A 12,310-nucleotide genomic window follows, 5' to 3' on the forward strand; every position below is an offset into this window, starting at 1 on the left:
TCCAGGGTTGGTGTTCAGATTTCTACACCTGCATGATTTGCAACCATTTGTGAAAGATGGGGGGAGGGAGGAATTAACCTCCAGCACTGGTCTACAGGTAGCCTGAGGAAAGTAGAAGGGTTGGCCGCTGCCAGGCTGGTGAGTAACCCACAGGCCCTCACCCACAGCTGCAGCACACAATGGGTTCAGAACAGCAGGAAAAAGCACCTGCATTTTCTCCTGGAGATGGAGTTCCAGTTTTGAAAGAGTAGATGGAGGGGGCTGTTCAGAATGGAGGCAGGCGATAGACGCTCAAACACCCTGCTTGTATCGTATTAGGAGACGGGAGAAATAAGACTTCATAAAGGCCTTTTTAAGAGAATTTTATTTGAGTGGTTCTTACAAAGATTGTTGCAATATGAAAGTCTTTGTTTGATAGAAATATCAAGCTGTCCTGTCAAACACACTGAAGTAACCCAAAAATATATTTCAGAGCTCACAGAGCTTAAAAAGAGCAAAGATTATATGCAACCAGAACAAAACATGTTTCTGTATTTCCTGCTGATTTTCAGACTCTGCTGAAATCCTTCCAACTGTGCTACACTGCATACACAGAAACTTATCTGGAAATGCAGAGATCGTTTTGTTTGGAAACTTAAGACACACCTCACACAGTATTTACAAAGAAACTTTTACAGATACATTAATCAAAAGTTACCATCAAGAAATAAAACCCTTCAATCTTTCTATTCTTACCAATTATTCAGCACAAAGCAAGCTGAGTGGCTGACTGGAATCAGCTTTCAGTAGCCTTTTGAATTCTCCATTTATACACAACACTAAATATGTCCCTTCATAAAGTCTATCTCCGATATTAACCTTTAGCAGACCACCTACATTTAGTGAAATGTAAAATGTAATTGCTGCATTAAAAGAAAGGCTTGTGAAACATTAAAAATGTCATTATGTCCCATCTGCCTTTTACAGAGAATTTGTTTTCTATGAGCTACTTCTCAGTTCCTACAGATCACCTTAGTAAATGTACAAGAATTACAAGGCAGAACAAGAAGTCAACAGCTTTGTATACAGTGGAAATGCTAGTTAGGGAGAATGAACACACTGCATTTCTGCTTACTTCATTTTATTTTTAAAGGTAGCAGGAAGTGTACACAAAATGACATTAAATCCTTTCCTTTAGTTTTATCTAAATAAAAGATAACTCAATCTTCCTCCAAAAAATAACTATGTACAAAACTGACTAAATCCATCTTCATCGTCGAACAGGAACCAGTAGTTGGGTTGCAGTCATAGAATCTGGGAAAAGGCTATGGTATGTTGGAAGAGGTACATACGCTGCTGTAATCATTTTACCTAATCAGAAGATTAAAAAAAAAAAACACAACAAAATCAGTATTCGTTCATTTCTGCAATTAAGGAATAAACATATGTTTCTAGACGAAATCCACTCACCTGCAAACCACCTCCCATGCAATGCATTGACAGCTGCAATGGCAGCAGCAATTGAAGGACATTTGACATACACATTGCCCTGTAATACAGAAGTGTACAGTCTATTAGAAGCTTGAAGATTTCCTACATTGTCAATTCTCATAGACTTCCTTTGAATGGTTGTTATCGAGACAAACCTGCCTCACCATGTTTCTACTGGTACCCACTGGTACTATAGAATGAACACAAGAATATGGAAGTACTGGACAGAATTTTTACAAATACGCATTACCATACTGTAGCAGTTACTTCAGCAGGAAGTATGAATCTTTTCTAATGTTTTGCAAAAAAAAATGTGAGACAATGTGAGCTTGTCATGGAAGCAGAAAGCAATGGATTGCTTACTTGCTCCTTATACTGTTTGAATTATAATCTAATGGTTGCCAATTGCACAATTTCATTGTATAGTGGAAGACGTATGAGGAGTGGCTGAGGCCACTGGGCCTGTTCAGCCTGGCAAAAGAGGCTGAGGGGAGGGAGACCTCATCAGTCTACAGCTTCCTAATGAGTAGGAGTGGAGGAGCAGGTGCTGATCTATTCTCTTCAGTGACCAGTGATAGGACCCAAGGGAATGGAGTCAAGCTGTAGCAGGGAAGGTTTAGGCTGTACATCAGGAAAAGGTTCTTCACCAAGAGCATGGTTGCACACTGCAACAGGCTCCCCAGGGACACAGTCACAACACCAAGCCTGTTAGAGTTTAAGAAGCATTTGAACTGTGCACTTAGTCACTTGGTCTGAATTTTTGGGTAGACCCACAGGGTGCCAGGAGTTGGACTTGATGCTCCTTTCGGGTCCCTTCCAACTTGGGATATTCTATGATTCATGTGAAACAGAAGACTGCAAGGAGTTGGGCTAACCATCAAATTTCACGAGTAACTAACATTTAATGACAAAGACTTAACTAGTGCATCTAGTTAAGCATAACTAGTACACAGTTATTTTCAACAAGGTTAAGTACTTGTGCCTGGGGACAGGACATCCATCACTTCAAAGAAGGTTGGTACAGTAAGAACAACCTAAGATGGTACCTAACCAGAGTGACAGACACATCGTTTGTCTTTTGATGAGATATCTGGAATTGTCTATCTGCAAGCCAAGCAATAAACCAGCCTAACCCAAAGTACTGCAACATTCACATTGAAAACCAACAAAACAAATGTATACACATTACTGTAGACTTCTGCTTCTGGCCACCTGCTTAAACAGAATACTACCAGTAATTCTTCAACCAGGTTGCATCCTAGCTGAAAGATTTTAGAGGAAAATAAGGTATTAAGAAACTGAATTCAGCCTTCGCTTCAGCAGTATTCTCCAGCCTCTGCGAACTTCTCCCACTGTGACAGCATCCTTTCTCAAGGGAACAATCTGAGGTAAGGGCTCTAGCAGACCACAACCAGGCAGCAGAAAGCTGTTGTTTAAAGCACTGAGTAATGCACACAGTTGTTCTCAGCATTCCCCTGCACAGACATCCAAGCTGTTTATACCGTGAAATGAGACAGCAATAGAAAGCTTTAGTTTTCCTTACACACCACACAGATTGGTGCGGTGCAAGAGAAAATTATGCGTTCAGCTTGGACTGCAATCTTTTCACCCCCACCAGTTATGACTTCACTGCTGAATACTGACAGCCCTCAGAGCTTAGGAAGTCTGGCTGTCTGGAAAGGAGCCCCAAAAGATTGGGGATGAGAAACTGAAAATGAGAGAAAAACATAACAAGAGTCTACGCCCAGAAAACAGCACAATGAAAATTTGTGTCTGAAGAAGGTATTTTCAAATACTAGTAGGTATTTTATGTCTGAGCCGTGTGTGAGCCATTTCACATAACCTAGCAGGTGGTATTAAAATAAAAGGTTACAGCTGTCACATCATGAGTTAGATGAAGTGAGGCAGAGTCACAGCTCCATGTGCTCAGAACCTACATGGTATCTACATTAGAAGTCCCTTGCTTTTCAGAAATGCACAGCTTAAGGGAAAAGCCAAAAGCAATAGCTATTGCTATTCTCCTGCTTGCATTCCCACAGCAACTTCAGCTGTGGAAATCTTTAAGAGCAGACTGCACCACCACAAAACTGACTCAGAACAGAAGGAAACGATCTATGTTCTTGAAAAAACTGCAAGTCCCTTCAAGAAATTCAGACTCAGATTAAGAAAAAAAAAGTATTTGTAATGCTCCCTCTATCAAGTACAAAGCAACAAAACTCCTAAAAACTACTCAGTGTGTTCCTGGAACCAGGCGTACCTGAGCTGAATTCTTGTCTACATAGATGTGGATAACTCCTCCATGTTTGTTACATTCCTCAATCACATCATCTTTAATTTCTGTATCCCAGCCAGCTTCTTCTTCGCTGCAGGGGGTAGAAGAGGAACAGGACAAAGATGGAAACATTACTCACAATAACACTGAATTCACAACCAACCAACCATCAGAAAACCCACCTCCACAACATTCTAATTACTTTCTCACACATTTAGGTCATCAACAAAAGGCAAACAGAAACAATGACAAATCACTTACGTTTGAGGATTAAACATGTTGGAAAGCTGGAAGCACTGTGTTGCAAGTGGTTGTACAGAAGCAGCTGCAGCCAAAACTGTTTTAATGGGGAAAAAAAACAATACCAAATCTAAGAATCCGCTACGCATTTTTCCAATTTAAATGGTACATTTCTCTAAAACCCCAGCATTCAGCAGTCATAGCAACAAATCTAACTAAACTGAAAACTGAAGGCAAAGAACTCATTAGCTAGTCACCATCTATCATAGAAAATTCTCAAATTGATCAATATGGAAGATAGAACAGATTAACTACAACTGATATCAAAAAGTGAAAAGATCACTCTGCGTGTTGATTTAGGCAGATTTTCAATTTAAACACTTGAATACAGATACATTGATCTTTGTATGCATCTAAACTCTGCCAGAACTGTATGCTAGCACTTCAACTGGGGCACATACTCAGCATTTAAGTCAGACAGCAGCTTCGGATGGAGTGGGACCACCCCATCTGACTTCACAGGAAGTGACATCCACTTCCCAGAGTTCTCAAGATGTATTTTGAGCACAAAATACTTCTGTTATATGCATACGTATTTTTTCTCCTTTACTTAGAAAGGCATCGTGCTGGTAATATTTGATAACTAAACCAATAAAGTGAACTACACTCTCAATAACTAAACTATTAGTTGCCATCTATTGTTACCAATCATCATGGTGCATCTTAATCTCATTAAAGTTGCATTATATAAGCTGTTTATATGATATAAATAGGTTGTCCTCTCCATAGGCTGTAAGCTTCCATTAATTTAGCTGAAATAAAGGCCACCTTCTCTCTACCTACACAGGCATCAAAATCAGTAACATCATGACTAATCCAGGGAAAATAATCCCAAACTCCTAATTCTAAAATGAGCCCTCTAGTCTCTACCTTTAAGGTAGAAGAAAACAAAGCCACACCCCAACCCACATATTTTCTAAGTAACATTCGCAGGCTATACATCAGTCCAATACTGAAGAACTGCTACAGGAAAAAAAAAGGTTTATGACATTTTCTGTTCTTTTCAGTTGATATTATGATTTCTACAAACACCAATACAACCTGAGGCTGTGGACAGACTCCACACCAGAAGCATTTCACTTAGAAACAACATTTGCAACACAAAATCTAATGGTAACAAGGTATATTAAATTCTAGTTTACCTTCATTCTGCTGAGAAAGTCTTGTTTGCAAATCTGAAGAAAAATATACAGAAGTTAATTAGCACATTTGCAAGCATTATTTTATCAGGTTGGTTAGCTTGTATTTTTGCAGTTAGGAGCTTGTTCAAGAACCTAGACCTGCTCTCACTGTTCCTCTCTGAAGCGTAAATAATTTCACTTAGTTCAGCTTCTCAGCTAGGATGTCTCGTATTTGAGATATTCCATGACCACACAGGTAAGCAAGTGTATTTCAAAAAGAAACCATAACTTGAAAGGGAGAGGTGACCACGTCCTTTAGTTTAATATATTGTTTCTACCTTGTCTGTGTTGTGCTTGAACTCTTCCTAAGATTTTTTTTTTCCTTGAGAAAAGGAATACAGCAATTCTTACAGGCATTAAAAGTTTGCTATCTTAATTGAAAGCATTAAGCACATAGTTAACCATATGTAACGTTCTGAAAGCAGTTATCAAATTTTATTTTAAGTAGAACAAGGAGGTATTTCACCTGTTATCTTTTCATTTAAAAGGTCTTAATGACACAAGTTAGTTTGGTGTTTTTCAATTTTAAAACTTTCAAGTGTTCAGAGCATTTAATTTGTTAAGTAAATATAATTACTCATATAACAACATGGAGCTGTCCCAATTTGAAGTAATAGGGACAGAAAAATGCAGGTTTTTCAGCCATCTTCAAGGATATGACTCAAGTACTTGACTTAGCAACTTTAAGTCAGCAACAGAGTATTTTGGAATGCAAGAAAAATTTAAACCTCTTTTTTTTTTTTTTTTTAAATTCACACAAATATAAGGAATTGGAAGATTAAAAGTAACCATCATCTGAATTTACTCATTTAGAAAGCAGTGAGTAAATGGGCCCCTTTAAAAAGCTTACTTGGAATATCTGAGGACCTAATCTATGACCTTCTTCCTCTCTATAGCCTCTCCCTCCAGAACACTGGCAGACCAACAGGAAGAAAATTAAAGGAATATTAGGCAACAAAAGCCCTGACAGAGACATGTCTTCAAGCGCCTTCCGAATTACTTCCATATAAGAACACATACTGGGAACCATCTTGTAAAATACAAGATGAAAGGAGATAGCTCTGAAGGCTGGTTACACCTAGTGTTTTTCTCCTTTGTCTTTTAACAGGAAGGAATCCTCCACTACATAGAGCAAGAAATCCTGTAATGGGGAAGACTGTCCTATGGTGTGTTCTCTACAGAAAACCATAGATCCACATGATTTGTCCAAATCTATAAATAATTTCCAAGGTAGCTACTGCCTTTTTTTAAGTTTTATTTCGGTAAATAAGCGTGCTTGAATAAAATAAAACCAAACAAAATCTATTAAATCACTCTAGATGAGGACAGCCTTCTCCCTCTGCAACTCTGACACAATCATACATTCACATCATTTCAGCTGAACCTACCAAATGTCAGTCAGCTTGGGGCTCTACAGCCAAGTCTTCCTGGCCACATGCACCCAACATGGCAAATCTACAAGGTAACTAGTTCATTGAATTCTGTCTAGGGCTCAGAGTCAAGTCTGCTCCAGGCACAGCAGATCAGCTATCAATATCTTGGTGGCATCAAGTTTCATAGGTTATCTACTACTTCTGAAACATTGTCCATCAAATCTCTTTCATCAACTGAATTTTTTCCTTGGTCATGATTGAAGAATTGCCCTTTTATCTTCTAAATCCACTCAGAATTTAGAAATACAACGTCCCCTCAGAATAATATTTTTACCTACATGCAGTTTTGAACAGTACATGGTAACTCAAGCTGATATATCAATCCAGCTCAAAGTAACTTGTTGAGTATATTCTGTAGACATTATCTGAAAGAGCAGTGAGTTCAGCATGACTGAGAAGTACATACTCAGTACAGATAAAGCTGAAACACAAATACCTATCAAAGCACTGTCTTAAAATAGTGACATTATATTTTTATTTTGAAGAACAGCTAGCTTTAATTAAACAAATGCCAGCTAAATATTTTCCAGTTTTCTCAGCAATTATTTACAGTACAACAGAAGCTAAAATGCCAGTACTGAATAACACCTACTCCTCCCTCCATTGCTACAGACTAAATCTTTCTCATGAAGATTTTTTTTTCCCAAAAGTAAGAAAATGTTTTGTTCCACAAAGCATGTTAAGTGCTCTGTAGCCTTGTGGTTTCTGATTTTCACACAGAATTTACACAGAGAACAACAGCTATAGCAACAGCTCTAAGTGTTAGACTCTTTTTCCTGCTGGAATTTTCTCAATGGGAATAATATTCAAGTTCTGAGGTCTCCCATATAACTATGTATCTTTAGCTACCCTATTTCAGTCTTATTTAGCTCATCATCTTTAACACTTGTGACCAGAACCATTCACCAATTTGTACCTGACACCTCAAGACACACAGATATGCTAACTCTTAGCAACACAGCTGCCCTTTCAAAGGCACTCCACACTGACAGCTCACACTCACTCACTGACTAAACTAAGGTGGTTAGGTATTTCCCACCTCCTTGGCTATTTTTCACTGCTAAGGTCCCAGGCTATATGACTGAAATTTGTTTCAAACCCCACCAAGTGAAAAATATGTCACACCCAAAGCATCCTATATTTACAGCACCTCTATTTTTACACTCACCTCATTCCTACTGTTTTGCCATTGTTCTTTATGCTGTATTTAACAAGATCATTCAAAAACCTGAACTTTGAACAACATCCTCAGACCTTCCCAGCTTCTGTTAAAAAAAAGCCCCTTTCCTCCAATCCTCTACGTATTTGCACTTTCTGTACTACCTACTTTTTAGTAATCTCATTTGGAAGCTAAACTTCCAAATGACATAAATCAGCAGTTCATTTACTAATTTTTACTACAGCTATGTCTATGCAGGTCCATTTTTTATCACTGATTGTTAGTGCTCATGCGCAGTTTTTCTGAAAGCATGATATATTTAAATCTTATTTCCAGTTTGCCTGTCTTTACTATGATTCTTAAAAGTGAAACAATCTGGACAGTTGCAAGTGTTGTTATTTTCTCCTTCCTTTTTCTAAGTGTAGGAGATTTATAAACAGATGTTTCAGCTATGTATCACGGACTTACAGTATTTATTGACAATACCAGATCTTATATTTTACGTACCTATTTCCTCACTAATTTGATGGGAGTCTTCTTACTACCCTGAACTGAGAACATTCAGTTTTACTTTCAGATTTCCTTCTACCTTGTGAATTATTTTCTTCTTCAATCCATATTCTTATCTTACCTTTCTCAAAATCCAAATGTTATGACCAGTGTCCCCTATAAAAACTGAGGGAACAAAGTTCTTTTGAAACATTGTTTGTAACATACATGATTTTTTTTCCTTCAACTTCAGCCCTGATTCCTCCTTTTTGTTCTCTTCAAGATTTCTAAGTCTTCATGTATGCTTTCATGTCTTTTATAGAGTCAAACTTAATCTCAGTCTTGGTAGGTAATTCTCATTTTATCTATTTCCTGAACTGATAACATTGTTTTCTTTATTATCAGTCCTTTTCCTTTTTTCCTATTCTTCACAGTCTCTGTGCTAATTCTTTATTTCTTTTGAAGTACTTAATCACCCAGTTCAGCGTGTAGCCCATTTCTAAAAGGGCCATTTCTTCTTTCTGTGGAATACAGATTCAATATAGCATTGGCAGTAAGGAACTGCAGAAACTCTTTATGTATTGTCTGTTCCTACACCCCAAGTTTCTTAGACCAGTTGACTTGATTTTCTTACTTCTTCAACCATCACTTTTGAAGTCAGAAGCCTTAGTTACAGACCTGATTATCCTTCCATTTAAGATTGAGCAACTCATGATCACTCAGTCAATGGTCATTTCTATTCTCATCCATAACATCTTCATTACTTACCAAAATGAGTTTAAAATAGCATCCCTTCTTCATGAGTCAGTGAGTGTTTGATGAAGAAATTTGTCGGATATCACATCCAGGAATATCTGGGCCCCACCATTATTACTAGCAAATCTTCTCCAATCTGTATCAGGGAAGTTAAAGTCTCCCATAATGACATAATTCCTGGTAGTAATTTTCTCTAACAAGAGTAAAGAGATCTTTAATCCATAACCAAATCTCACTTTGGGGATAGGTCATGACTCTATGGTAGCAAAAAGCTTTATCCTTTTCCAAAGTTACTCAAATTGTACATGTCTGCATTATTCCTTTTGTACTATACAAGCGGAATACACAATAATACTCCTACCACTTTCATTTCTACAATCGCTAAATATGCACATTCTTCAAAAACCTGTCTTCAGCCTTGCAATTTACTCCTCCACAGAACTCCAGTTAAGTTGCCTCATACTGATGCAGTGCTATTCTAACAGTTTAGATGTCTTAAGGGTATTTTTGGCACCCCACTGGCTAGATTTCTTTACCTTGTTTCAGATATGGCAGAGAGGACAGGATTGCTGTTTTGTTGTTTTTTGTTTTTTTTTTTTTGTTATTGTTTAAAAACATTTCTCTCCTTTCTCACCAACTACACTTTTTTTCAAGTAAGACTGTCACAACACTGTCACCTGCATTAAAGGTGATCTTTTACTGTTGTTTACCTTTCTTCTCCTTCTGTACTAGTTATTATTCTTTCTTGCCACCATGTCTTATTCATCTCCTTCTCTGATAGACTTTTTCCTCAATCCACATTTCTTTAACTAGCCAGTTCCTTTTCCTTCCACAATTCTGTCTAGGGCTACATCTTACTATTTTTTTTTTCCACAACTATCTACAGTTACACGTGTAGAATCTTCTTAACATTACACCTGAACTTCAGTAACACGATTCAGGTGTAGATTAAGTCTGAATCACTTCTGTCACAAACTGCTGGAAGACAAGAAAACCCTATGTATATACACTTTGTTGATTTCTTGACATTTCTTGCACATTCCAGCATCTAGTTGTGACATTCCTCCTCTTTTCTACTGCTATGAAATTTGCCACCCATTGTTCTCATACTAGTTTAAAAAAAAATCCACTCTGAATTCCCAATGTCCTATAGAAGTTACCTGAAGCCTTCTTGAACATTTTATTTAGGCCAGCTATAAACTAGCAGCAGCAGCAATCATATCCTTACCCTCATACTCACTCTTCCTCAAAATAGATTACAGTAAGATCTCAGTAACACTTCCAACACGCCCACTAGCGGAGTACACAAGCTATAGCCAATCTCCCAAGCAACACAAAGATACCCTGATGTACAGCGTCTACCTCACTAGGACAAGTATCATATAGTCTTGCACCTCTCCTATGAAGAAAAGCTGTGAGAGCTGTGACAGTTCAGCCTGAAGACAAGGCTCCAGGGAGACTTCACTGCAGCTTTTCAATACCTAAAGCAGGCTTATAAAATAGATGGAGAGCGACTTTTTTTTCTTGGGCAGGGGGAATGTTTTTAAACTAGAAGAGGGGAGATTCAGATTAGAGGTTAGGAGGAAATTCTTCACTCAGAGGGTGGTGAGGCACTCAAACAGGTGGTCCAGAGAGATTGTGGATGCTCCATCCCTGGAGGTGTTTAAGACCAGGCTGGACAAGGCCCTGGGCAACGTGGTCTAGTGGGTGGCATCCCTGCCCATGGCAGTGGGGTTGGAACTGGATAGTCTTTAAGGTCTCTTCCAACCCAAGTCATTCTGTGATTCTATTAACCATAACTACTGTAACATTCCTCCATGAAGTCCCACTAACCTTCCTGCCCCTGGTACAGTTCTGTTTCTTCAGAAGGGACTCTGCAGAGGGTCAATCCCCTTACAATTATGAGTCTGACAGTGTTAACAGTCAATATTTACACTGCAGTAGAACTGTGAATAGTAAAGAAAGAGATGAAGGCTTGGGGTGAATTAAATGAACTAGAATAGATTTGCCAGAAGTAACATAAAATGAAGCATACCCATCAAAGCTGTTATACACTGTTTATATGCTCATGGATTTGAGAACTTCCACAATTTGTAAAACATGCTGTAGTATCTATGTTTCCATCTTAAAAGATCAGAAGATGGATTTTGGTACCTCATCTCAAAGTTATAATTAAATATTTTAGAAAAATAAATAGGCGATTATTTCTTACCTGCCACAGCTCCAAATGCCAATGATCCACTCATCTGCAGAGCCTGCTGTGCAGCTGGGGGAATCTGCAAACCAGTACCTGAAAAGGGCACAAGAACACACACCTTGTAGCAAGCACTTTTTGCTCAGTCATGGATGCAGTAACTGAAGTATCAAAAATTACTATTTTCAAAAATTACTATTGCTTACAAATTGTTACATGAAGAATATTTGGTGGGATGCATTAATCTAAATTCTGCAAAACTATACTTTCATGCATTTCTTACTTATCCCTATACATACCCTCTGCAAGCCTTGCCATCAACTGAAGGCGACCAGTTGTTCCCAAGTCAATTCCAGTCCGTTCCAACTCATCACTGTCCAAAAATGAGCTAGCACTGGAAGCATCAGTACGCTCAGTTACATGCCCAACTTTCATTGGCCTACCAGCCAGCTCAAATCCATTGAGTTGTTCCAAAGCTTTTTTGGCACACTCAGAGTCTGAGAACTGTAGATTGGAAAAATATAAATTTAGTAATATTACCTGCACTACTCAGCAGCACTTTTGTTACATCTAAGATACAGTTACATAAACGTGAAAAACATTACATTTAAAATAACAATAGCTACAAGCTACCATAGATGTGCTCCATATTTTCAGTTTTAACCAAACACAGATGAGGTTGGGTATATACACAACATTGTTGTTGAAGCTAGAATATCTAGATACTGCTGTCAACAAAAGTCATGGCTGCAGTTGTCTTTTAACACTTTCCAAGGACAGTCACTTCTTTCATAATTTTGTAACTGCTATGCATTTACTGACTACTCCTAGCAGATGTTCTGCATCAGGAATTAAAAATGTAAGTATGTTGTCAGCATTAAAAGCAGCAAGTATCAGTTATGAAGTCAGGCCTGATTTATTTGTCTCCAAGTGCCAAAGGTCCCAGGCAGAGACATTTCTTTCATCAGAAACTGTCAGGTCAGTTAACACACCTAAGTTCAGAAAATTAAGTATCAAGCACAAAGGGGAAAGGAAAGATGTTTTCAACCTAAAGTT

The 12,310-nt window shown here is 38.1% G+C and overlaps 1 protein-coding gene across 7 annotated transcripts in view; it reads right to left on the minus strand.

Moving 5' to 3' along the window:
- Positions 1 to 346: 346 nt before the first annotated feature.
- The window catches only part of RBM39 (RNA binding motif protein 39), a 30,758-nt gene continuing 18,794 nt past the window's right edge, over positions 347 to 12,310 (minus strand). For 5 of the 7 annotated variants that reach the window (XM_027442904.3, XM_027442903.3, XM_038166491.2 and 2 more), the window contains 7 exons: positions 11,554 to 11,758; positions 11,273 to 11,350; positions 5,185 to 5,217; positions 4,004 to 4,079; positions 3,728 to 3,833; positions 1,450 to 1,528; positions 347 to 1,350 (listed from right to left, as the gene is read on the minus strand). In XM_027442904.3, the coding sequence (XP_027298705.1) occupies positions 1,250 to 1,350; positions 1,450 to 1,528; positions 3,728 to 3,833; positions 4,004 to 4,079; positions 5,185 to 5,217; positions 11,273 to 11,350; positions 11,554 to 11,758 (678 nt within the window). In that variant the 3' untranslated portion in view covers positions 347 to 1,249. Of the gene's footprint in view, positions 1,351 to 1,449; positions 1,529 to 3,727; positions 3,834 to 4,003; positions 4,080 to 5,184; positions 5,218 to 9,072; positions 9,254 to 11,272; positions 11,351 to 11,553; positions 11,759 to 12,310 lie in introns of those variants that run through there. The other 2 variants (XR_003492215.3, XR_003492216.3) reach the window with 2 other exon arrangements.

Source organism: Anas platyrhynchos, chromosome 21 (genome assembly GCF_047663525.1).
Source record: "Anas platyrhynchos isolate ZD024472 breed Pekin duck chromosome 21, IASCAAS_PekinDuck_T2T, whole genome shotgun sequence".
NCBI classification, from domain to species: domain Eukaryota; kingdom Metazoa; phylum Chordata; class Aves; order Anseriformes; family Anatidae; genus Anas; species Anas platyrhynchos.